General features: G+C 51.0%; 1 protein-coding gene and 1 non-coding gene across 3 annotated transcripts in view; one reads left to right on the top strand and one right to left on the bottom strand.

Annotated features, from left to right (window-relative positions):
• Kdm4b (lysine demethylase 4B) overlaps positions 1 to 26,634 on the bottom strand; it is a 105,841-nt gene that overhangs the window by 41,656 nt on the left and 37,551 nt on the right. For both annotated transcript variants that reach the window (XM_004654976.2, XM_045134823.1), the window contains exons 4-7: positions 22,823 to 22,998; positions 22,306 to 22,420; positions 18,192 to 18,385; positions 6,039 to 6,088 (exon numbers count right to left, since the gene is read on the bottom strand). In XM_004654976.2, the coding sequence (XP_004655033.1) occupies positions 6,039 to 6,088; positions 18,192 to 18,385; positions 22,306 to 22,420; positions 22,823 to 22,998 (535 nt within the window). The remainder of the gene's footprint in view (positions 1 to 6,038; positions 6,089 to 18,191; positions 18,386 to 22,305; positions 22,421 to 22,822; positions 22,999 to 26,634) is intronic.
• Positions 5,079 to 5,182, top strand: LOC123455223. The gene has a single exon (XR_006633767.1). It is a non-coding gene; the product is annotated as a small nucleolar RNA U13 (small nucleolar RNA).

Here is a 26,634-nt window from a genome sequence, read left to right as displayed (position 1 = left end):
GCAGGGGCATCAGCAACACAGACCCCAAAAGCTGGCGGGGTACTGAGCCTGGGGCTATGCAGAACCTTGGTGTGGCCTCTGCTGATATTGGCCTCCCTCTGTGCAGGCCTCCCTTCCTCCATCTCTGCACACTGTGCCACCACCAGGAATGCATGGAAAGCCCGAATCTTCTGAGAGCATGCTTTGGGGAAGAATCTCAGAACCTCTGCCTGCTCCACACCTTCATGGAGCCTCTATAAATACTTAGGAAGGCAACCTTCCATCCAGGCCAGCCACCAGCCCCAGGAAAAGAGCTGTAGACACAGGGTTGGCAGTGGAACCCAAGAATCCGGTGGTAGCTCTCCAGGTCACTCTCAGGGCAGCCTTCCTGGCCTGGCCTACAGCAAGAACAGGAGTGGCTCATGTATGTGCAGAGGAGAGGGGAAGAGTAAGGAAGGGGAGCAGAGCCTCAAAGTCCCATCTTTCCACATGCACATGTGCTAGGAAGCCCAGCCACCCCTGCACCAGCCTCCAGATTCCCATGAGGCCCATCTTCCCATTCAGAAAGCCTGACCCTACAAACCTGAGGGTGGACTTCCAGAAAAATTTGGATGGCCTGTCCACCAAAGGACAGCATGACCATCTGATCCAGAGTGGTACACCTGGCCAGCAGGGAGAAGTAGCTCTGTCTATGGACTGGCTCTGGTGACAGTGGAACTGGAGACCCTCTGAGCTTAATGGGATTTGGTTACAATCTGAATGTGTATGACCCTAGCACCTCATGTCAAAACTTATACCCTACTTGAGGGGGGTTAAGACATAGGCAAGCTGGACTTGGTGCCACAGGCCTGTCATCCCAGCTTTTTGAGAGGCTAAGACAAAAGGATCACGAGTCTGAATGCATATTTTATATCATGAATGGTTATCAGTTTATGGGGGCCAGGGATGGAATGTGGTGGTTTCTTCCAGATGTCCTCTATAAACTTGGGTGTTCTGAATTCTAGGTTCCCAGTTGATGGAGATTTGGGAATTAACACCTCCTGGAGGCAGTGAATTGTTGGGGGTGGGCTTATGGGTGCCATAGCCAGTTTCCCCTTGCCAGCATTTGGCACCCACTCTTGCTGTTATTGTCCATCTAATGTTGGCCAAGTGGTGATATCCACCCTCTGCTCAGGCCATCATTTTCCCTACCATCATGGAGCTTCCCTTCAAGTCCGTAAGCCAAAATAAACCTCTTTTCCCCACAAGCTGCTCTTGGTTGGGTAATTTCTGTGTATTTATTTTATATCCTGCTACATGGCTGTAGCTTTTGATCAGCTCTAACAGTTTGCTAGTAGAGTTTTTAGGGTCCTTTATGTATAGAATCATGTCATCTGCAAATAATGATAACTTGATCTCTTCCTTTCCAATTTAGGTTGGGTAATTTCTGGCAGCAATGCAAACCTGACTGCAACACTAAGTGAGGTAACCCAGGCCCAGAAAGTCAAGCGCCACATGTTCTCTCTCCTATGTACATTTTAGCTACAAATGTTTTAGACTTGTATGAGTTGGGATAAAACCTGTAACAGAGTCAAGGAAGCTAGAAAGGGGATATAAAGGAGGGAGGAGGGGGGACTTAAGGAGATAGTATTCCATATATTTAAGTAGATAAACAGATTATTGAGGGTAGAATGGCCTAAGTGAGGTCAGGGAAAGGGATTGAGTAAAGGAAGAGTTGGGGAGTGTTAATCAAAATTTAAGATGTTATAAGTAAACCTTATAGGAAGATACTTCTTTGGATAGTGGCATACCCAAAAGCTATAGATTATAACTAGAAAATCTTCAGTGCCAAGGATGGGATGCCTTCCAGGGAGTAGCTGGCCAGGGAGGTCCCTAATGCCTGCAAAACATTACAGGCCATTGTCGAGGCTCTTGATTTCCCTGCAGGAATAGATGGTAACACCCTATTGCTGAAGACTCCACATACTTGGGCTGAAAGTCACTAAGAAATCCAGCTGACAGAAAGCTGGAAAAAGCTACACTGTGTGCAGCCCTATGGGAGAGAGAAGTCATCAATGGTGGTAAACAGCAGTGGACCCTGCAAGCCTTAAGACTGGCCAGCCAGGCCAAATGTGCCAACTGGTGCAATAGTGGCATGTCTATGATGGGGGAAACCAATGACTCTCTAATTGTACAGGATGCCCACTCCACGGGAGGGAATATATACCTGATACTGAAAACCTAATCATAAGCCTATGGTGGAGGAAGTCATGAGCCCTACGGGAGTAACATCTGCTGTTGTCTGGCTAAATACACCAAACTGTCCTATAAAGCATGTTTTAAAATGTTTATACCCAGCTGGGCATGGTGACGCACGCCTTTAATTCCAGCACTTGGGAGGCAGAGGTAGGAAGGTCACCCTGAGACTACATAGTGAATTCCAGGTCAGCCTGGACTAGAATGAGACACTAGCTCAAAAAACCAAAGTTTATAACCATATATTAATGCTACTCTCATTGAAAAAAATATTCTGTTTATATATTTAACAGCAGAAGGGAGGGAGGGAAGGAAGTAGAGAATGGGCATGCTAGGGCCTCTAGCCACTGCAACTGAACTCCAAATGTATGTGCTACCCTGTGCATCTGGCTTATGTAGGAACGGGGGAACTGAGCCTGGGTCCTTAGACTTTGCAGGCAAGCGTCTTAACCACTAAGCCAGTCCCTACTCTCAGTTTTGGTTAGAGAAGCTTCTTTTTTCAGATGGTGGTGACCACTGGAGTAACTCAAATGCTACCATAGTGCTGAGAAGAAGTGACAGTGGAGTGTTCAGCACTGAAATTATAGCTTCTAAGGCTCAGGGTCCAATTATGGAGAGGTAGTGTTAAGAATGTAAGAGACGGGGCCGGGCGTGGTGGCGCACGCCTTTAATCCCAGCACTCGGGAGGCAGAGGTAGGAGGATTGCCATGAGTTCGAGGCCACCCTGAAACTCTATAGTGAATTACAGGTCAGCCTGGGCTAGAGTGAGACCCTACCTCAAAAACAAAACAAAACAAAACAAAACAAAAAAAATGTAAGAGACGGGCTGGAGAGATGGCTTAGCAATTAAGGGCTTGCCTGTGAAGCCTAAGGACTCTGGTTTGAGGCTTGATTCTCCAGGACTCACATTAGCCAGATGCATAAGGGGACTCATGCATCTGGAGTTCATTTGCAGTGGCTGGAAGCCCTGGTGCACCCATTCTCTCTCTCTCTATCTGCCTCTTCCAAATAAATAAATAAAAATGAACAAAAAATTATTTTAAAAAATGTAAGAGGCAAAGGAAGGATAGAACTGTTTAAAATGTAATCCTTCCAGGGCTGGAGAGATGGCTTAACAGTTAAGGCCTTTGGCTGCAAAGGCTAAAGGCTCCTGGTTTGAGTCTCTAGGACCACATAAGCCAGTTGCACAAGGGGTGCATGCATCTGGGGTTTGTTTGTAGTGGCTAGAGGCCCTGGAGCGCCTATTCTCTCTCTCTCTCTCATAAATAAATAAAATATATTTTTAGGGCTGGAGGGATGGCTTAGCAGTTAAGCGCTTGCCTGTGAAGCCTAAGGACCCCAGTTAGAGGCTCAATTGCCCAGGACCCACATTAGCCAAATGCACAAGGGGACGCACACGTCTGGAGTTCATTTGCAGTGGCTAGAGGCCCTGGAGCACCCATTCTCTCTCTCTCTCTCTCTCTTTCTCTCTCTCTCTCTCTGCCTCTTTCTCTGTCACTTTCAAATAAATAAATAATTAAAAATTAAAAAAATATTTTTTTAAAAATGTAAATCTTCAAGCTAAGCATAGTAGTGTATGCATTTAATCCCAGAACTCAAGAGGCAGAGATAGGATCGCCATGAGGTTAAGGCCACCCTGAAACTACACAGTGAATTCCAGGTCAGCCTAAGCTAGAGTGAGACCCTACCTCAAAAGAAAAAAAAAGTAATCTTCCAGACAAAATGGCCTTGATATTTATGACCTCACAGTACTGGACACTACCTACACTAGACCTTCATAACAGGAGGAAAAGATGATGAATCAAGATAAAAGAGACTAATTGGAAAGGGGAGAGGATTTGATGGAAGGTAGATTTGAGAGTGGAAGAATAGGGATGGGAGAGGAAATTAGCATGGTTTATTGTCTATAATCATGGAAGCTGTAAATAAAGTTTTAAACACAATAGGTATGGTGACAGCAAGTGCCTGCAACCCCAGCAATGGAGAAGTAGAAACAGAAGATCCCTGGGACTCTCTGGACAGCCAATCCAGCCTACTTAGTGAGCTCTAGGTCAGTGAGAGAGCCTGCCTCTAAAAGCATGGGTTGTCCAAATTTAAGGCTTGCAGTATCCACTGTTGAATATCTCCACTGGTGATTTCTCTCCCATGAAATTGCATGCAGCATAGCTTTTTCCAGCTTTCTGTCAGCTGGTCTGTACAGATGAAGTTTTCAGTTCCAGCATGACTTCTCGGTGACCTTGAAACCCAAGTATGTGGAGTTTTTAGTAATAGGGTCTTCACCACCTATGCCTGGTGGGAAACCAAGAGCCTCAGCAATGGCCTGTAATGTCTTAGGGAAATCAGGGACCTCCCTGGCCAACAACTCACTGAACAGTATCCCATCCCTGGCACACAGTAGGAGGAAAAGATGATGACATTAAAATAAAAGAGAGACTGGGCTGGAGGGATGGCTTAGCTATTAAGGTGTTTGCCTGCAAAGCCCAAGGACCCAGGTTTGATTCCCTAGGACCCTTGTTAGCCAGATACATAATGGGGGGCGGGGGAGACAAGCGTCTGGAGTTCATTTACAGTGGCTGAAGGCCCTGGTACACCCATTCTCTCTCACTCTCCCTCTTTCTCTGTCAAATAAATAAATAAAAGAGACTGGTTGAGAGGGGGAAGGGGGATGATGAAGAGTAGAGTTGCAAAGGGGAAAGTGGTGTGTGGGGGGATTACCATGGTTTATTATGTATAATTATGGAAGTTGTCAATTAAAAAAAAAGCATGGGTGGTGCCTGAGGAGCAACACCCTCGTGGTCCTCTGGCCTGCATGCCTGCACACACTAACATGTACGCACACGCATGCATTAAAAAAAAAAGTAGGGAACCTTTGTAGGGTTTTAAGTCAGATGTTTGGATGTCCATGCACTTGCGTGACCTGTGCCTCCCACAAACCTTGTTACAAGATGGGCACATTACCTGTCTGATGTGGGGGAAAAAAAAGGGGGGGGGGCTTGTGAGTGGCAACCCGGGCTGTGACAGGTAGCTGTCACCACATGCTGTCAGCCCTCCTCTATCTGAGGATACACACCAGGTGCCATCATGGGGAACTGCGTTTGCTGCTCTGCACTTTCTTCAGAGCTGTGAGTTATGACTCTCTGATGTCCTCAACAGTCAGTGCCAGCAGTCCCTACAGGCTCAAGGAAGCACTTAGAAGCCATGTGATGACAGGAACTCAGAGCTTCTGCTGGGTCCCTTCCCTTTCTCGACAGTAGCCTTCTGCAGAGGTGGGCTGGAAGGGGTCCACAGCCCCTGGTGTCTGGCTTGTTCCTGACACCCCACAACCCAAGGATCTGCCATTACTCCAGGGCGAGGCCATGGAGTCACTCTAAGGAATGTTTCTGGAAAGAGAATCCAGAAGGAGTGTCAGCACAGGGCAGTGACCTAGACAGTGAACACACCCACCTGGCATTTAGAACAGATGAGGCAAGCACGACAGGGCCCACAACCCTGACCCAGCAGCTCACAGATGAGGGACCTGCTAGATGAACCCAGTGAGAACAAGTTGATTGGGTGTCCATGCACTTGTGTGACACGTGCCTCCCACAAACCTTGTTAAGGCATTTGGCCTACAAAGAGTGGCGCAGGTCCCGGACGGTACTGAGAAGCACAGGTATGCATAGCCCAGGAGACAGGCACCACAAGGAAAGCCTGAAGGCACGTCACCACTCCACCCAGAAGAACCCAACAGCAGCCTGGCATGATTGGTGGAATCTGCTCTGCTACTGGTTCCCCCACCCCAGGTCCTCATCCTATCCCAGGGGCCCTTGGGCGCAGACACGTACCAATGGCCAGCCGCTCCAAGCGCTTGCCGTGCTCTGGTGGGATGGCATACCTACAAGAGAAAGGAAGACATCAGAGGTAACAGAGACATAGGATACCGGGGCAGTGGGTACAGCTGGGCCACCAGGATGTCCTACAGCAAAGAAGGACCAGGCACTGAGACACCTCAACCTTAAATTGGAGGCTGGAAGCCAAGAGCACTACACCCCAAGGAGACGAGCAGCACAAGTAGGCCTTAGGCCGGTGTGGGGCGGGCTCCCAGAGGCCCCACTGGGAAGTTTTCAGAGCAGCTCCTGCTCATCTGCTACGCCAGCCAGCAGGAACAGCAGCTCAGGAAGGAACCAGCTCTGCTTGTCTGTCGCCTACTTTGCCATATTTTCTATTTGAGACGGCTGAGGCTGAGACACTCGTGAGGATGCTAAGCACTGGGCACCAGCCTGGGCTCTTCTTTTCAAGGATGGCATTTCAGCCACAGTCTGGCAGAGAGAAAAGGGAAGCCACACACCACCAAACAGGCTAACTGGGCCCATCCCAAGGACTCACACATACACAAACCTCAAGACCAGACATACACGGAGCTGCGTCTGTGGATATGTGGTGTCACACAGGGGAGTCCCTGCACCAAGTGCCTGGAAGCTAGGAATGCCCTTCAGCATCATAAAGGACCAGGATGACACACAGGGAACACGTGATCCCAAGGGTGAGAGACCCTGCCCTAAGGTAATGCCATTTTGCATTCCAGCAAGTCAGAGAGATGTCACACACCACTCCAGGCCTCCTCAGGACTCAAGAACCAAGGTAGGTGGGCATATCAGCCCACCAAAGCCAGCAAGGGCACTTCAATCCTTCAATCACTGGTTATTACTTTCTCTCTCTCTCCTTTTTTTTTTTTTTTTTTTTTTTTAGGTAGCATCTCGCTCTAGCCCAAGCTGACCTGGAATTCACTATGGGATCTCAGGGTGGCTTTGAACTCATGGTGATCCTCCTGCCTCTGCCTCCCAAGTGCTGGGATTAAAGGTGTGCACCACCTCGCCCTGCTACTTTTCTAATCAAACTAAAGGGTGAGGATGAGGCAAGCACTGTCATCTCTATGCATACGATAGTTAATTCTGGGTGCACCATAGAGGCCCTGCCCATGGCCACCTGGGTACCCTCAACTCTACCGTGCTAGTGTTTTTATTGTCTGGACAAAGTGGAGGCTGTTATCACTGTGTAGGAAGCATGCTGGCAGGGCTGGCATTCCCCGACTCCAGGAGTGGGCCGTCTCTGCCTTCTGGGAAGAGCTGCTGCCTGGAAGGAACTAATCTAGGGCCAGGCTGCAATGATAAATGGAATCTCCCAGTCCACAATGCTGCCTTCACTTAATTACCGCCTGTAATTGGGAGCTGTAAAGATAAGATTAATTGAATCTGGTGGATGTTGGAAGTTTAATACGCTGGAACATGGCCACTGTTATCAGGAAGGGCAGCCAGAGGCCAGCGGGCCAGGGGTGCAGAAGGCCAGTCCCCAGGAGATGAAAAGCTCTGGATGGAGTGGGGAGCAGCTATGGCGATCAAACCTCTGCATTCAGCTGCATGTGACTTCCTAACCAATAGGTGAGCTGCGTGGCTGTCTACCTGGAGGTGGTAGAGGTGGAGGCTCTGCACACAGGAAACCACAGGCCTGCATACATGGGACCAGCCCAAGGCCCAGGCAGACCTAGAAGGACCAAAGATGTCAGCTCTAGGGAGCATGCTGCAGCCCATGCAGTTGACAGAGTACAGAGTCAACGTTCCCACAGGGGACACATCTCACAGACCCACTGGGGGCTTCCTAAGTAGGGCCATCCCCACCCATGTCCCTTGGAGACTAGCACATGTGACCAATACCAAGCTGAGGCATCTGGGGAAAGCAGCAAGTGTGCCTACCAGGCCCGGGGTGGCCGGGCATCTACCAGCGTATCAGGGAGCACTTTCTTGAACTGGAAACAGTTGGATTTACAGTCTCTCCTGAGGAGTTCAGTCCCTACCACAAGGTCACACTGCTCAGCCCAGTCAATCTGACCTCCCACCAGCGACTCAGGAAAACCTCTCAGTGCCCACAATCACCTGGTATGCCTAGCAGCAGAGGTTTGGGTTTGGGCATGGTTGGGACCTGGACCTCTTTCTTCCAGGAGCCCACCCACGTCAGCCCTGGACAGGGGACAATGTCATGGTCTGCACCAGGTTCCCTTGAATGTAAGCTGCCAGAAGTTGTCCTTGCTCCTTAGCACCCCCACTTCATCTACACCCTCTTTCAGCATCATGTGTGATCCCACAGCCCACCAGGACCTGTTTTGTCTCCCCTTGAGTTAAGTAGACTGAAGACTGTTGGGAAGTCCCAGCATCTCCTGGGACATGCTGCTGGGAACAGGTTCCCATTGTAACAGATAATCTTCTATCAGGCTGGGCCACCCTGAGTATCTGCAGGGGTCCTAGGAGGACCCCCTGTGGAGACATGTTAGGGGAAGGGAGGCATGCGGACCACTCAGGGACCGGGTGTTCTGGAGCTGAGCAGCCTCTGAGGAGAAGCGCTGGCTGTACCCAGGGCTTACTTGGACAAGGTAACGTGGCTCCTTTGGAGGTGTTTCCATGCTATCACCCCTAGCATGCCCCTCTGTGTACTGACCTGTCATTTGTTCCTCCTCCACCTTTTTGCTTCTGAATGCTTTGCACAAAATACTTCTAGAAGATTCAAAACTAGAAACTCATCAGCAGTTCTCTGCCATCAGCCTGCACCACGGACATTCTTCCAAGCTGGTGGGAGGCAGCAAGCACTGTAGACCTGTCACAGGCTCTTCAAGGACCCAGAGTGAGAAACCCAAGTGTCAAAATCAAGAGTGACCTGTCCTCAGAAAATGCCTAGGAGATACCCTGGGGACATGGTCACTCTTGAGCTGGGGATATAAGTAAGTCACACAATGGTAGAAGAACAAGACAGGGCAGGGCAAGTAGGCAGTTCAAGAGGCCACAGGAAACACATTTGAGGAGATGTAAGGATACACTTAGATGAAAGGTTCCAGAAGGAAGCAACACCCTGGGTTTGGGGAGGACTAGATGGACAGGCACCACATCCCACCACTGCATCCTGCCGCAAGCTTGCTTCCTTGGAACCGGCCGCCACCAAGGCCACTATTAATAGTGCAATTTTCTTGGTGCTTTGTTTATTCCCCTGGAATGGCTTGATGGATGTGAATAATTACCAGACTATAAAAGCCAGCAAATGTGCTATTTTCTAACCCTCTAAATCATCAAACAAATAAAGTGTGAAACAGCATTTTTGAATATAATTTTCCCCTCTAATGGCTTAGAATTATTATCAAGAACAATGAAAATAAATAAGCAAATGTCTTCTGAGTTAAAAATTAAACAAGGGTGTCAAAAGAGGCACTGAGACTGTCTTGGGGAGTAGAGCCCTGAGCAGGAACCATGAGTCACTATGGTGGCAGGGAGCCACAGGTGACTGAACAGAACCCTAATTCCTCAGCCCCTGGAGGCCCTAAATCCTGCTCCTATAAAAAGGGGAGCCTCAAGCAACAAATAACACTTGCTTGCAAAGCCTGGGTTCAATTCTCCAGTACCCACATAAAACCAGATGCGCAAAGTGGTGCATGCAATGAGGAGTTCATCTGCAGTGGCTAGAGGCCCTGGCATTCCCATGCTCTACTTGCAGATAAATATTCTTTCCTGCCCCCACCCTGCGATAGGGTTTCACTTTAGCCCATGCTGACCCAGAATTTACTATGTAGTCTCAGGGTGGCCTTGAATTCATGGTGATTCTCCCACCTCTGCCTCCAGGCCAGCTTCAAATATATATTTTTTAAAAGGGGGAGGTGCCTCAGCCAGGCACGGCAGTACATGCCTTTAATCTTAGCACTCAGGAGGCTGAGGCAGGAAATCACTGCAATTGGAAGCAAACCTGGGGCTAGAGTGAAAGGTCAGTCTAGGCTACAAGTGGACCCCATCTCAAAAAGATGAAAGGGGAAAAAAGGAGGGGTGAGCCTTAATGGGTCTATGTCCGCCACCACCACTCTTCTGTGTTCCTGCTTGGGGCCTTCTTGCTCAATCTCCATTGTTGGCTTGGGACCTGGGGCCAAGGAACAACCCTACGAGCATTTTTGTTCCTAAGACTCAAGCAAATTAAGCAACTTTCTGCCTAGGACAACTGTGGCCTTGCAGCTTCCACTGTCCGTGGCTGCAGAAATGAGGAGGCAGTGATAACACTTCCGCTCCTCTCGCCTCTGCAGAGGATGAGGACAAGTGCCAAGAACCGCCCAGGCGGGAGTCCTTTGGAAATGCCAGTCAGACTGCGCCGTGCCGCAGGGTGAGGAAGCTAATTTCACAGTGTGTGCACAAGGCCCGGGCATTCAGCCACTCACTATTTAGCAGCAACCGGGGTGGACAGTGGAGGAGGCAGAACCCACACACCTTGCCAAGGGGCCAGCGCAAGAAGGACACCCACCTGCAGCCCAGGCACTCACCTTAGGTCCCACTAGGATCAGAAACAGAACCAGAGCCCCAAATGACAACATATCCCAGCAATCCTCAGACACCCAGGAGGCCCCAACATAGCCCTTGGCCTGTGTGCAGCCAGACAGCATCAGTACCAATGCCAGGGTCCATCCAGGACGACCTCCTCAGAGTGGCTTTCCCTTCTATGTGCCCCACCTTCACACAGGCTAGGATGGCCCCCCTGTCAGCTCTATTGTGATCCTTGGCCCCATGGGAGAAGCCAGGAGCCTGATCCAGCCTAGATCCCAGGTCTCCCCTCTGGAAAGGTCCCAGCTTGGGTGGTTTTACTGTCTTCCCACTAAAAAGGTGGTACTTCTTACAGAGTCTGCTGACAAGGCTGGGAAGCATGGTCACTCTTAGAAAGCTGGCACAGGTTATGAGTGGACGGTGGGGGGAAAGAACAAAGAAGAAAACCCGTCACCGACAGAGGTACACAACAAGTGGTAGGCCAGCTCACAGATGTGTAGCGGAAGGCTGAAAAAGAGTTTACCCCCAACAGTCACACACAGTACCATAAATGAAAAATCAAATAAAAATTGGCATTTGGAACCATTTGGTCAAGACAGCAGCTGGGGCACAAAGACAAATGGGAAAAATGGAAGCACAGGGGTCCCTGGGGCACTCTGTGGAGAGGAGACAAAGGAGAAAGGGTGTCACAAACCGTTAGCAAAAAATAAGAGTAAAACACCATCAGGTGGCTGCAAGGCCGCCACAGCCAGTTGACACTGAGGACAGGGGAAACGTCACCCTCCCCTCCTGAGGGTCCTGGACCAGGGTGATGGCATCCTGGTAAAGATACAGGACATAGACAAAAGACTTGAAATGACTGCGGGGATCAACAGTGCTAGGGGAAGTAAGTGAATTATGATAGGGTCACCTGCAAGGAAGCTGCAGGTGCACAAGGGGAGGACGGTGTGACTGGACAGGATGTACGCAGGGAAGCTGCAGGTGCACAAGCGGAGGGCAGTGTGGCTGGGTAGGTGCAGGTGGGCAAGGGGAGGGCAGCCAGATGTACAGGGTGGCACATGCATCTGGAGTTCGTTTGCAGTGGCTGGAGGCCCTGGCGCATCTATATTCTCCATCTCTCCCCTCCGCCCCTCCCTCCCTCCTGCCTTCTCAGCTTCTTTCCTTCTCTCAAATAAATAAAATAAACAAAAAACTAAATATTTTTATTTATTGACGTGCAAGCTGACAGAGAGAATATCTACCCACTGCAAATGAACTCCAAGTGCACACTCCCCTTTCTGTGCATCTGGCTTTACACAAGTAATAGGAGTTGAACCCAGGCTGTTAGGCTTTGCAAGCAAGCACCTTAACTGCTATCCATCTCTCCTGGCCCTACCTATGGATTTTTTTGATGTGGAAAATCTCTATATTGTTCTGAGGCAGTCTCACTCCAGCCCAGAGTGACCTGGAACTCACAGCAATCCTCCTACCTCTGCTGGGATTTAAGGCTTGGCCCTATACATTTTTATTACTTAAGACCAAACAATATTATGCCTATGTCTGATGGCCCTACCACCTCTGAGAGTAGACATCAGACAAGCACCCAGCTGGGGCTGGCCAGGGACCTCACACTGTCAGCATGCACATGATTCAGAACACAGGGCCAATCAGACAACTAGCAGCCGCAAATCCCCCTGGCTCAACTGCCCTGGATTTCAGCTCATCCAAAGATGGCTTTAGCCCCACAGCTGGCTATACCAATGCACCCTTGGGCTGGGGGACCCCCCACCTGAAGAGAAGGGATTAAGGACAGGTCCTCTGGAAACACAAAAGACAAGCAGGAAGAGGAAGAAGAAGAGGAGGAGCAGGTGGGAAGAAAGGGAGGAAGAGGAGACACCCTCTTGCCTACAGTGGGGCGCAATCAGACATGTGGAGGCCACCACAAATGTGCCTAGGACTAAAGAGACCTCAGAGGTGGGACTGGAAGGCTGTGGCCTGGGAGCACCCAGTGCTGGATTCATGGAAGGCACCAGGCCTGGTTGCTGAGGTTGCCCTGCGATTGGCAGACATTGAGCTGGGGAGCCAACAAGAGGACTCCTATAGTCCTATCACCTTTCCCCATGACACCTTTGACACCTACCCATTACAGCCTCATCTGGATGCACAGTGTCACACTGACACTCAGATGACTGGGGGTGTCCTATCGTTTTAACCTAACTGATGGGCTTTTGAAGCGCAAGGCTCACCCTCCACAACTCAGACAAGGCTGCAAACTCCATGCTCTCTGTTCTGGAGCTCAGCTAGGGACACCAAAGGGTAAAGACACAGCTGTCATCAGCTCACAATCAGGTCTCAGTGTCTAGGCAGGAAGCAGCTGAGCAGGACCATCAGCATCTGCGGCTGACCTATGGCTCAGCTCATCAGAGCCCAGACTGCTGTCCCATGCTGCAGGGCCATGAAAGGAGAGACAGGACACAGGATCCTGACTTTGAAGCAAGGACAAGGGCTCTAATGCTAACAAGGGCCATTGCCATGGAGACCAGGCCCCACCCACAGCCTCCCAGGTCTCTGGGACAGGTGGGCAGAGCATCCTCATGCCTTTTCCAAGGATAGCAATGGCCTTTTGATGGGAACAGCAGCGTCCTAGAGTGATAGGCAGGGAAGGACACAGAGCTTGCTGGGCTGCTCCAGCCTGGACCTTCTGCTCCTGCCTCGCAACCCACAACCCATGGTCTCAGATCCTGAGCCAATGTGGAGTGTTATTGTGCCAACTTTAAAGATACCAAAAGCCATGCGCCATCTGCTTCTGCCAGACACCACCAATAGGCCAGGTGATGGTGTCCAAGGCAACTAATGCCAAATAGGACTTAACTGGATACAAGTGTCTTGACTCCTGCTGAGGCCCAGGTCATGAGACCCTTTCCAAAATGTAGCTCTGGAGTAGCATCTATTCAGTGTCATCACAGATCCTGTTCCTGACCTGTCCCAATGTGGTTGCCCTGTCCCCTCCCACAGCAGAACCTCAGTTTCCCTGGATCTAACTTGGGAGCCTAGAATCTGGCTGTTTGGTCACACCCTAAGCTCCTCCCGCAGCTCCTGCCAGGCCCAGAGTGGGTACCTGTCACACTTGGGGTGAAACCTACTCCTCACACAACGGGCCTCTGCAGGGCCCAATAGGGTGCTTGCCATGGTGTGTCCTGGCAGCTGAGAGACTACACTGGCCTCCCACACGTGACAATTCTGCCAAGACCAGATAGTACTAGATGGGGATATAAGCGCACAAGGCATTTCAAGTGTCACCACCACCCCCCCCGCAAGCACCCCAACCACTTTGAGCTAACATCTGGCCAGCCTGAGCCTCACCCAATGAGCCCAAGTAACACCAGGACCATGGCCCAAGTGAGTTGCCACCACAGTGAAGTAGCAGCACCCACTGTAGGGACAGCCCAGTGGCCACCACAAGCTCACATACATGGTAGAAAGTCCTCACTGGAAGGTAAGGGAGCCACTACTGCCCACCAAGTGAAACACAAGACATCAGTATGTCCATGTAAAATCCAGGTGCAGCCCATGCTTGAAACATGCCCAGGGACACACAGGTGCCTCAAACATCATACAGCCCTGAGACAAGAGCAAGAAAATGTCACCTGTAATGAGCAGGAGCTGTAGGGCAGGCACAGGGGTTGCATCCTGACATGGAGGGTGGGCATGAGCTGTAGTAGAACATTTGCTCTCACCCAAGTATGTGCACACACAGACACTGGGACACTACAACCCTCTCTGACCCAAGTCACGTCTTCCTCCTAGTAGGAACGCTGAACAGGACAGGCACATGTACATGATAGGAGCCGCACACTCCCTCCCAGCTGCAGCTGCTCTGCGGACCCAAGCAGACCACGAGAGAAGGTGGGCCACTCTGGGTCTGGTCTGGCCTCATCAGGGGAGCCAAACAGGACAGCCCTTCCCAAGGTCAAAGGAGATGGATGGCAGGGACAGCCACCTCCTGAGGCAGAGACTGTCAAGAAGAAGGTGGTCCCTACACTGTAAAGCCTGACAGAAGCACCAGATGGGGACAAAAAATGAGCAGTCTTTAGTGCTCTGACTGCAAGGGACAGTACCCCTTACAACCCCGAAGAAGCTGGGGGGGGCTCTGTGGAGTCAGCGCCCCGTGCTCCATCTGCAGACTGCGCGACAGAGAGGGAAAGGAGCCCGGCGACGTGAGTGGCGAGCCGGGATCTGAGAGTGAAGCAAGGCGGCTGACAGGCGTGCCCCAGTTGGGCCCAGCTGTGCAGGTGGTGCCGCTAGGAGCAGCTGCTCACTCATCTTCATCTTCTGACAACTCAACTCTGCCCTTTACAAAGCACGGGGAACGGAAGAGAGCCACATTAGGTGAAGAGGCCTCACAGACAGCTGAGCTGCATGGTCAAGGGAGACTTTAACAATGACCGGTCCTCCGTGGCACAGGACTAGAACAGGAGGGGATGCTGGACAGCTGCATCTTCCTCCCCAAAACCCACTGCCCAATGTGATGACAAGACAAGTACCAGGCAGACCCTGTGAGTCAAGGACAGGGACACAGGGGACATTAGAGGAAAACCTGGGTCCAGAAGGGGCAAAGGACACCCAACCTGAGTCCAGCAGGACCTCTGCAATCCCAAGAAACACCAACCAACATGACCCTGACTCAGTCAGCAGGAGGCCTAGTTGAGAACCAAAATGCAAGGAGTTTCTGGGCCACAGTAACCCAGTCCTGGGTCACAGGATGGTGGGGACACAGCTGTGAGGAGTGATGGGCCGCTGCGGCTGCTGGAGGCTGCAGCTCATCAGACTAATGGGCGGGTAGCTGTGGCTTAGAACTGAGCCCTGCTGTGAGCTCCAGATTCCCAGAAAATTGTCCATTAACAACACAGGGCTCCTCTCGCTGTGATGGTGCTCGATGCCCCAATTTGAGGCTCAGGCATTGCTACAGCCTCACCAGTTCATTCTCTGATGCCCAAACTGGCTTATGGTTTGAGATGTACTGCCCAGTCTTGACAGGCAAAAGGTCAGGGCTTATGGCATGAAGGAGGGAGCAGAGCACCTGTGACCAGAGCTTGGGCAAGGGCTGGATCAGGAGGGTCTGCAGGAAAGCAGGCCAGGGATAGCACAGTCCACACCCCAGTCAAGCCTAGCCCAGTGTGCCAGGTCCTGCAGTGAGAGGCTGTGACACCCCCTGGAAGGAAGCTCCCAGCTGGGCTCTTGGCCCCCTCACCCTACACAGAGCTCTTGCTTTTTGGACCATCCCAAGGGGAAGCCTGTGGGAGCCTTTGTTTCTCCAACACACACATGCCAGGCGTGGTGGCGCACGCCTTTAATCCCAGCACTCAGGAGACAAGAGGCAGGAGGATCACTGTGAGTTCAAGGACACCCTGAGACTACATAGTGAATTCCAGGTCAGCCCAGGCTACAGCGAGACACTACCTTGAAAAACTAACAAACAAACAAACGTCAAATCCAACACACATGTAAAGCCAGTACACACAGGTTGGTGACCGAGCATGGTGGGTGCAGAACAGATTCCAGATGTCAAGGGGAAGGATGGCAAGCAAGTCACCTTCCCGCACATGGCCTTCTGAAGGAGCCATGACAAGCGCTCAGGCTGCACACTCGGGACAGAGGCCACCTTGACATGAGAAAGCGGGTGGGTGAATAAGGCCTCCTGTCATGGCTGTGCACAGGCGGGGGAGGATGAGGACAACTGCTCCCCTCACTGTCACCCTACTCACTCCACTCTTCAATCACAGTGCTGGGCGCAGCAATGATAGTTGTCACTCGGAGAAGAGACTCTGCAGAGGAGAGGACCCTGCATGAAAACCCCAGGACAAGCAAGGGAGGGCCAGCCAGCAGCCTCAGAAGAGAAACAGATGTGAGCCAGGCCTAAAAGCGAGTGTTCCTGAGAGCACAGCTCAGCAGGAGAGGACAGCTGCCTGAGATTGGGACAGTGGCTGTGTCCTCATGCCACCCTTGATGTCACCTCCAGGGGCAGCCTGCCTTATAGACACTGCTGGGCTCGGTGGCTAAAAGACAAGTCAGGCACAGATGCAGCTGCCTCACACGTCACAACATCCCCATCTGACCTCTCCAAAGCTGGGGTGCAAAAGAGCATGGAAGCTCTAGTCACAGTACCTTTCACAACCACACAGACCCACGTCCCCAGAAAGGGGCAGAAGGAGAACCTCTGCAGGATTCCACCAGTGCAGGGACAGCGCGGGTCTCACAGCCATGTGCTGAGCCAAAGCCAGGAACACTGTGGCGTCACACACCAGCCAGCAACTCTGGGGCCAGCACCCTGCTCAACAGCCACCCTGACGCCCTAGCAGCACGAGGGTCTCTCTAAAGGTATACAGTGGCCCCTCTGCTGACCCCAGCTCCTCTGCTCAGCTCTGCCTGCCTAACATTCCGGGAGTCCCAGAGCCTGAAGAGCCAAAACTATCCACGTGCATTCCTGCAGAAGTGTGGGAGTGCCACCTAGTGGCCACTAGGAGCAGGTCACACAGCCAGTTGGTCCCGTGTCCTAGCACATACGAACGCATGTATGTGAACACACCTGTTCACTCACAGACAGCAGCAGGCACGGGCCAAATACTGGAACCGAATCACCCACCACTCCAAGTTTGTCCAGAAAGGAACACTTCTGTTTGGATCTGAGCTTCAGGGACGGGAGCTGAACAAGTCCAGGCAGAAGATGCCCCAGAGAGCAGGACCCCGGCAGGATCCTCTGAAGTGTCAGAGCTCAATGAGCACAGCCCACGCACTCCTCTGGGGACCCGTGGATAAGTCACCTCCCAGACAGAAGGGAGCCTACAGGCAGAACCCTCTGGATCATCCTGAACCCCAGCAGGAGGGTCAAGTGGCAGGCAAAGAGCGAGCCACAGAGACACAGTGCTGCCAGCTCTGCAGACAAAGGAAGGGGCAGCAAGTCAAGGGACTCAAGGCCTCTCAAACCTGAGGTGAGCAGCCAGGGAGCTGCCAGGAGGACCCACCTGCCCTGCAGGACTGGATCCCAGCAGACTGCTTTGGGGTAACTTGCTTTAACAGCCACAGGATATCTGCAGGAACCAGCTCAGCCACAGGCCTCCATCTGTCTGAGCCATGCTTGCTCTAACTACAACTGAGTGCCAAGGGTGGGTTTGGTGGGTGCACACAGGGCCTGGACTCCCATCGCCTCCCCTGAAGGGACAGTCCTGAGGAGTCTGCAGGGTCCAGGGCACAGCCTGCTGCCCACACAGCAAAGGGAGGAGAAAAGATGGCTCCTCATCCCGGCCCTTCTCAGCCTCAGGTACACGGACCTTTCAGCATCCGGCCCAACTCCTGCCCTCAGCTCAGCCAGCAGGAGGACAGACTAAGTGTTCCAGCTAGTCCTTGGGTCCTCTGTCTCCTGAGAAGCAGGAACCCAGTCCCTCTGGTGTGTGGCATGGACTTCAGGACAGCATACTACCCGGTCAGTGAACCATGAACATGCCCTGCAGGCCACGTGGCCCATGTTGAACACTCAGGAACGTGAAGACCCAGGACACAGCCAAGGAAAGGTCGGGCCCACCGGCACATACTGCGGGAGCAGAGTGAGAGCTCCATGCTGGGGAGCATGGCCCCTTCCCCTGGCAACAAGCTCCAGGACTGAGCAGGTGCACAGCCACTCACCAGGACTTGGGCTCCCCGAAGTGCAGGTAGTTGATGCTGTACAGGTCCATGTCTTCCGTGTGCCAGGCAAATGTGGTCTTCCACATGCCGAAGTAGAGGTAGGGCGTGTTGACGCCCTCAATGATGGTGCCGCACTCACGCTCCACCATGTCCAGGATGGTCCTCAGGTTGCCAATATTCCACTGTGCCACATCCTGTGGGGAGCAAGTACACAGTCAGCTCAATGCCCTACCAAGACATCTGTGTATATCTTGCCACCTGGCCCCTGACCCCTTGCACCCAAGGAGAAAGCACACCAAGGCTTGAGCTGGTCTTCTGCAGAGCCCACCTAGGGGAGAGGCCCACCAGGGCTGTGCACGTCCTGCCCCCCAATACACATACACAGAACTAACTGCCAGCCTGGCACCAACAGGCCTGCTATACCACAGACCTGTTCTGCATGGGGTGGGGGGGCCTGAGTGCAAGGTCTGCAACATGGCTGTAACTACACCATGACCCTAAGTCAGATAGAGAAAAGCCATCTTCAAATGGGGGGGGGGGGAGGGAGGAAGGCAGATTCAGTGCCTGCCAGTCCAGAACATTCCACAGCTGAGACCAGTATCGAGGCAGATGCAGGCCAACACGAGTGCTGTGCCCACCCTCCACGTGAGCAAATCCTATGTTGTCCCAGGAGCTTATGAGTATGCAATGACAGACTGCCAGGCCCTGGGAGACTGTGCCACATGCTGGGAGCTGAGGTGCCAGGAGCCACTCTGCACCAGCCTGACCCAGCAACACAAGTCCTTGGATATGGCAGGACGTGTGGTACATCTCAGCCAGGTAAGCCTAGACCCCAGTCAGCAAACAGGTCATGAGGGTGGACATCCCAAGGTTTGGAAGACAGCAATCAGCCAAGGTCAACAACACAGGACAGGCGCACTCACAGCAGGTTCCCATCCACTCAGAGCCGCCTGTGCCCCACTGCCCACACAAAACAGTCATCATGTGGTCATGGGCTCCACAAAGGAGGTATGGAGCAACAATCCATCCTATGACTGAGCCTGGCATTCTGTACTCTGGGCCTCAGTTCCTCCACTGTGACAGGAGTCTCTGCCAGCATGCAGCTGAAGCCATGCTCCTCCTTGGAGACCTGTGGCAGCTTAGCTCAGGGATACCAGTGTTACCAGCTTTGGCAGGCCATCAGCACCAGCTGCCAGGAGCAGGGTGCAGGGATGAAGGTGGGAAGTCTCTCGCTGTGCTAAGCTCAGACCCACTTTTTAAATTATTTCTTTATTTTTGGTTTCAGGTAGTATCTTGCTCTAGAAGCCCAGGCTGACCTGGAATTCACTATGCAGTCTCAGGCTGGCCTTAGACCCATAAAAGTGATCCTCCCACCTCTGCCTCCCAAGTTCTGGGATTAATGGAGTGTGCCACCACACTCGGCTTTTTATTTAAATTTTATTTTATATATAACAGGCTGTATTCTTCCATCCCTCACCCTGGCCCCCACCATCCTGGGGGACCTCCCCGTAGTATCATAGTAGCCACTGTGGGGCATAAAGGCCTCAGTCCCTGTAGGGTAGTAGGGGACCATGTCTCTGTGACTCTTACAATCTTTCCTCCCTCTTCCCCAATGTTCTCTGAGCCATGGCAGGCCTGCTGGCCATCTAATTTAGTGTTGAGTTCTTTGTAGCCTCTGGATTTCTGCTTTCTTTTTGTCTTATTGATGGATCTTGGCTTTCCTCTGCTTTCTGTGCCATCTGCCCCCAGCGAGCACACTTTCCAGAAGTCTACCTGCCTCCAGTGAGCATGAGAGCCACATTTTTACTTAGAAGCAGTAGCACAGGGTTGGAAAAATGAGGCCATACACCACAGACTGTGAGATATCTCTACAGGACTTAACTGATGAAGGGCCGCCATCCCAATCCCACATAAACTAGATGAACAAGGTAGCCATGTGTCTGGAGTTTGTTTGCAGTGGTTGGAGGCCCTAGTGGGCCTATTCTCTCTATCTGCCTCTCTCTCTATCTCACATTCGCTTAATAAAATAATTTTTTTTTTTTTTTTTGGTTTTTCTAAGGTAGGGTCTCACTGTAGCTCAGGCTGACCTGGAATTCACTATGTATTCTCAGGGTGGCCTCGAACTCTCGGCAACCCTCCTACCTCTGCCTCCCGAGTGCTGGGATTAAAGGCATGCGGCCACCATGCCCGGCTAAAATAAATTTTAAAAAGAGCAAAAGTGGGGCTGGTGGGATGGGTTGGCGGTTACGGCATTTGCCTGTGAAGCCAAGGGACCCAGGTTCTATTCCCCAGGACCCACGTTAGCCAGATGTACAAGGGGGCGCATGTGTCTGGAGTTCGTTTGCAGAGGCTAGAAGCCCTGGCGTGTCCAGTCTCTCTCCCCCCCTCCCTTCTCTGTCAAATAAATAAATAAATAAAATAAAGAGCAAAAGTGAAACCCACAGGAGGAGGAGGAGGAGGAAAGTTAAGTGTGTGGAAATCACCATCAGTAGGAGTTGACACTGAATGTGTGGGAAGCTCTCAGAGCTCAGCCACAAAGGTCGAAGCAGCCACTCTGCACAGAAGACACAGAAACAGTGACATGAGCGTGAAAAAACATTCAGCACCACAGGACCAGGACATGGAAGCTACAATATGAAGCCACACATGACCATGACTGAGGAGAATCCAAGTGTTGGAATGCTCGGGGTGGGGTAGCCACAGAACAGTGATTTCAGCCCAGGATCCCAGCATGTAGGCGGAGCCCCACAGAGTGGGCAAGTCCACTCAGGTGCACTCCTAACAGAAAGAACTCATCTACACAAAGAGCTGATGCCAGGGCGAGAGCACAAGGGCCACAGCTCAAATGCCTGCCAACTGATGACAGACATGCACAGGGCGGTCCCCACACTGCAGCGTCACACAGCAAGAACAGGAGCCCATCAACCAGTGACGGACACGCACAGGGTAATCCCCACACTGCAGCGTCACATAGCCAGGTGACACAGGGCATCAAGCAGGACCCATGAGGACAATGTACAGGGAGAACTTGATACAAAAAGGCCACAGTGTGCAACTCCATGATACCTGACAAGAAATGTCCACAACAGGAAATCCAGAGACAGGAAGTGGATTCTTAGGTGCCCGGGGGCCGGAGAGGGGACAGGATGATGGTTCATAAGGACCAGGCTACCTTCGAATTTCTAGAACTATGATGGTTGTCCAACTCTGCAAGCAAGTGCTACTGAGTCCTCTCCCCAGGCCTTGCCATCCAACTGTGAATGCACTAATGAACCAAATGATATGTTTCAATGGGTGAGGCATGTACCCCTCCGTTACACGTTACATGAACACCACACTAAACACACAACTTTCCAGCAGCTCAGCCAGTTAAGTGTGGCTGTCACATGCTGACAGTGTACTTGTGCCTCAGGAGTTCTATCCCTGGCCTCTCCAAGACTGCCAGGCCTGCTACCTTCCTAAACATGAGCATGGACACCAGGCAGTGGGTTTGCGGCTGGAAAATGGATGGTGACCTGCCAGGGTCACTGGGTAGCAAGCTGATGCCACCATCTGTGCATGTCCAAACTGCACTCAGGACTGTGGATACATTTCCGCCACCATACCGGTGGTAGTTTGAATGTATGTACCCCATATAGATTTAGGTGTTTTACTGAGCTTGAAACCTGGGTCTCCAGACAGGTGGCTGGAGGTGTCACTGGAGGACAGATCCTGGGGCTCAGCCCAAAGGTGTAGAGAACAGTGTGAACTGGGCAAGGGTCCTGCTTGCTACCAGTTTGTGCTTGCTGACTTTGATTTTTGCTGGTTGTTTGGTTCCACCCCAGGGTCTGTGAGCTTGAAATAAACCCCCTCCTCCCATAACTGTGTCTGGTTTGATGTTCATCCCAGCAACATGAAGCTGTCTACTACAATACTCCAGTGTTCCTGCTGAAGTTGACAGGGTCTCCCAACACAACCATGAGGCATCACAAGCTCCACATAGCAGGGCTTATGAAACAGAAGCCATGCTCAGCCAGCTCCATTGTCACCAGACAGTCCAGCAGCCTCCTGTCCAATTCACCCTCCTGACAGCTGCCACCCAGGGCCAAAGCCAGGGCCCTGGCCAGGTACTTACATCATCATACAGAGAGCCACTGATGTCGGCCCCATAGATAGGTGAGACAAAGGTGAGGTTCTTCCAGTACTTTCGCTCCAGGTCGTCGAAGTCCTGGTGCCGTGGGGTGCAGTACCTGGGACAGTGTCAGGAGGAGACTGACTGGAGGCTTCAGCAGCCACTCTGGTCCCAAGGGCCACAGTGAGGACATGGCTCTTACTTGTGGGGGGGAGGAGACTGTTTCATGGGTAAGAGTGACCTCCCCATGTCCCTCTCAGAACCCAAGCAGCTGGACCAAGGAGGGGACCAGGGCACTGGGGGGACACACCAAGCCTCCTGGGCTGGAGAAAGCTCTGGTCAGGAATGTGGGTACTGTGAGCATGTGGGTGTGTTTTTCATGCCAAGTGACCCAAGAGGTATGTCAGGATACCTTTCCCACAGGGGCTGGTGGGAGCTTCTTGGGACAGGGGAAGAGGAGATGCCCTGATGTGGAGTGGTCATGTGGAAAGTGAGGGGCCCACCCCGCCCCCCAACCTACTTCTCGCTGTTGGCGAGTCGGCGGTACTCTCCCACAGTCATGGCCTTCTTCTGGATGTTGTACTGCGTGAAGAGCCCTGACTGTCCCGTTACCACCTGCTGGATTGGTGCTGGGATGACAACATCATCAATGTCATCATACGTCTGTCGTGGCTTCCACTCCTTTGGGGGGATGATCTGTAAGAACAAGAGGCTGTTGGTGGTGTGTGAGGGGGCAGGTCCTGAGAGCTAACTCCTATGGAGAACACTGTTCATGGTACAGGTCCCCAGTGATCTAATTCCCCTGGAAATTGGCACTGCCAACAAGGGCACCACACACTGGGACAGAATCTCCTAAAGCTACAGTCTGTAGAGAGTCCAAGGGCCTGGAACAGCTGTAATGGCCGCAGGTACCAGAGTCAAGCCCAGCCTGGAGAGCACGCACTGAACAACCATGGTGGGACTGGGTCAGAAGGCACCCTGGTGTCTCTGGACTTCAAACGTCTCACTTTAGACACTGCTAAGCCTGAGTCTGGCTCTTAGTCACAGCTTCTGAGTATTCCCTGAGAGCAGATGGCCCTGCACTAGCCCTGTCCTTCCAACAGGCAGGGTGCAGACCTGCCAGCTCAGGGAATAGCTTCACTTGGCTGGCACCTGCTCTGAGGCCATCTTAGTCCCAGGAACAAAGTCTCTTTCCCTCCTATGACAAGAAGGAACAGGTTAAGAAAAAGGAATTAACCAGGCCCAGAAAGCCAAGCGCCACATGTTCTCTCTCATATGTGGATTCTAGCTACAGATGATTGGGCTTCTGCGTGAGAAGGAAAATACTTGGTAGCAGAGGCCAGTAAGTTAAAAAGGAGATATAAAGGGAAGAGAAAGGAAGGGAGGAGGATACTTAATAGGTTGATATTGTATATATGTAAGTACAATATTGTAATGGGGAGGTAATATGATGGAGAATGGAATTTCAAAGGGGAAAGTGTGGGGGTGGGGAGGGAGGGAATTACCATGGGATATTTTTTTATAATCATGGAAAATGTTAATAATTCAAAAATTAAAAAAAAGAAAGAAAAAGGAGTTAAACCAGGCATGGTGGTGCACACCTTTAATCCCAGCACTTGGGAGACAGAGGTAGAACTACCACCATTAGTTCGAGGCCACCCTGAGACCACATAGCAAATTCCAGGTCAGCTTGGGCTAGAGCGAGATGCTACGGGGGGCAGGGGGCAGTTGCCAAAGACAAAACTTGTTACACATACTGGAATTCAAAATTCCAACCAATGGGGCTGGAGAGACTGCTCAAACAGGTTAAGGCACTTGCCTGCAAAGCCTAAACAACTGGGCTTCAATTCCCCAGTACCCATGTAAAGCCAGATGTACAAAGTGGCACATATATATGGAGTTCATTTACACTGGCTAGAGGCCCTGGTGTACCCATTTTTTTTCTCTTTCTATGCAATAAATAAAAATAATTTTAAAAATTTCAATCTCTTCAACATATTGGTCTTGGCAAAGACTTTCTGAATATAACCCCAATTGCTCAGGCAATAAAGCCACAGAGTGACTGCTGGGACCTCATGAAATTAAAAAGATTTTGTACTGCAAAGGACACTGTGAATAAAGCAAAGAGGCAACCTACAGAATGGGAAAAAAAAATCTATGCCAGCTATACATCTGAAAGAGGATTAATATCTACGATATACAAAGAACTCAAAAAGTTAAATAATAAAAAAATCAGACAAGCCAATTAAAAAATGGACTATGGAACTAAATAGAGTGTTCTCAAAAGAAGAAATACAGATGGCATATAAGCATCTAAAAAAATGTCCTACATCCCTAGTCATCAGGGAAATGTAGATTAAAACTACGTTAAGATTCCATCTCACTCCTATCAGATTGGCTACCATCATGAAAACAAATGACCATAAATGCTGGTGAGGATATGGAAAAAGAGGAACCCTTCTACACTGTTGGTGGGAATGCAATCTGGTCTAGCCATTGTGGAAATCAGTGTGGAGGTTCCTGAAAGAGCTAAAGATTGATCTACCATATGACCCAGCTATAACACTCCTAGGCATATATCCTAAGGACTCATCTCATTTCCTTAGAAATACTAGCTCTACCATGTTTATTGCTGCTCAATTCACAATACCTGGGAAATGGAACCAGCCTAGATGTCCCTCAACTGATGAATGGATAATGAAGATATGGCACATTCATACAATGGAGTGCTACTCAGTGGTAAAGAAAAATGAAGTTATGAAATTTGCAGGAAAATGGATGGGTCTGGAAAGGATTATACTAAGTGAGGTAACCCAGGCCCAGAAAGCCAAGCGCCACATGTTCTCCCTCATATGTGGATCCTAGGTACAGATGATTAGGCTTCTGTGTGAGAAGGAAAGAACTCAGTAGCAGAGGCCAGCAAGTTAAAAAGGAGACATAAAGGGAAGAGAAAGGAAGGGAGGGGGATACTTAATAGGTTGGTATTGTATATATGTAAGTAGAAGAACAGATTAACAGGGGTGAAAAGGCCCAAAGTGAGGTCAGGGGAAGAGATTGAGTAAAGCAAAGGTGGAGGGAGGGCTAATCAAAATCTTAGAGGACACAAATAAATCATTTGGAATCCTCTGGTTTTGGAGCCATAGGTTGTTGTTAGAAATTTTTCATTGCCAGGGATGGGATACCTCCAGTGAGTTGTTGGCCAGGGAGGTCCCTGAAGCCCCCAAAACATTATAGGCCATTGCCGAGGCCCTTGGTTTCCCACCAGGAATAGATGGTAAGACCCTATTGCTGAAGACTCCACATACTTGGGCTGCAAGGCCACTGAGAAATCCTGCTGGAACTGAGCTGATAACCTCCTCCATGTAGACCAGCTGACAGAAAGCTGGAAGAAGCCATGCTGCATGCAGTTCAATGGGAGAGATACCACCAGTGAAGTCACTCAACAGTGGACACTGCAAGCCTTATAATTGGCCAGCCAGCTCAAATGAGCGAATGAGTGCAATAGTGGCACACCTGTCATGGTGGAAACCAACTGCCCTCCAATTGGACTGGAGGTCCGCTCCATGGGGGAAACACATCCCTGATACTGAAAACTTAAAACAGGGGTAGTCATGAGCCCTAGGGGTGTAACATCTGCTGATGTCTGGAAAAATGTGTATACTATGTTTATCAAACTGCCCAGTAAGCACTTCTCTTAATATTTATACCCTTATATTAACGCTGCTCTCACTTTGGATAGAGAACCTTCTCTTTTCAGATGGCAGTGACCTTGGGATGACTCAGAAGGTATCACAGTGCTGGAAAGAAGTTCATACCTCCCAAAGCTCAGGGTCTAATGTGGAGGAGGTGGCGGAAAGAATGTAAGAGCCAAAGGAAGGGTAGGACTCCTTACAACGTGCTCCCTCCAGACATAAAATGGCCTGGATATCCAAGACCTCATAGTACCTAACACTACCTACACAAGACCATCATAAGAGGAGGAAAAGATCAAGATATCAAAAGTAAAAGCGAGAGTGATTGAGATGGGGTGGGGGTAGATGGAGTGTGGAGTTTCAAAGGGGTATGTGGGGAGAGGGAGGGTATCACCATGGGGTATTTTTTATAATCATGGAAGTTGTTAATAAAAAAATTAAAAAAAAAAAATTCCAACCTAAGCTGGGTGTGGTCACGCATGCCTTTAATCCCAGCACTGGGGGGGGTCGGGGGGAGAGGCAGGAGGATTGCCGAGAGTTCAAGGCTACCCTGAGAATATAGAGTCAATTCCAGGTCAGCCTGGTCTACTGAGAGACCTTACTGGCGGGGGAAGGGGTATGTGTGGAAATTCCAACCTAG

Source organism: Jaculus jaculus, chromosome 15, assembly GCF_020740685.1.
Source record: "Jaculus jaculus isolate mJacJac1 chromosome 15, mJacJac1.mat.Y.cur, whole genome shotgun sequence".
In the NCBI taxonomy this organism is placed as follows: domain Eukaryota; kingdom Metazoa; phylum Chordata; class Mammalia; order Rodentia; family Dipodidae; genus Jaculus; species Jaculus jaculus.
This window is presented reverse-complemented; position numbering and strand designations above follow the sequence as displayed.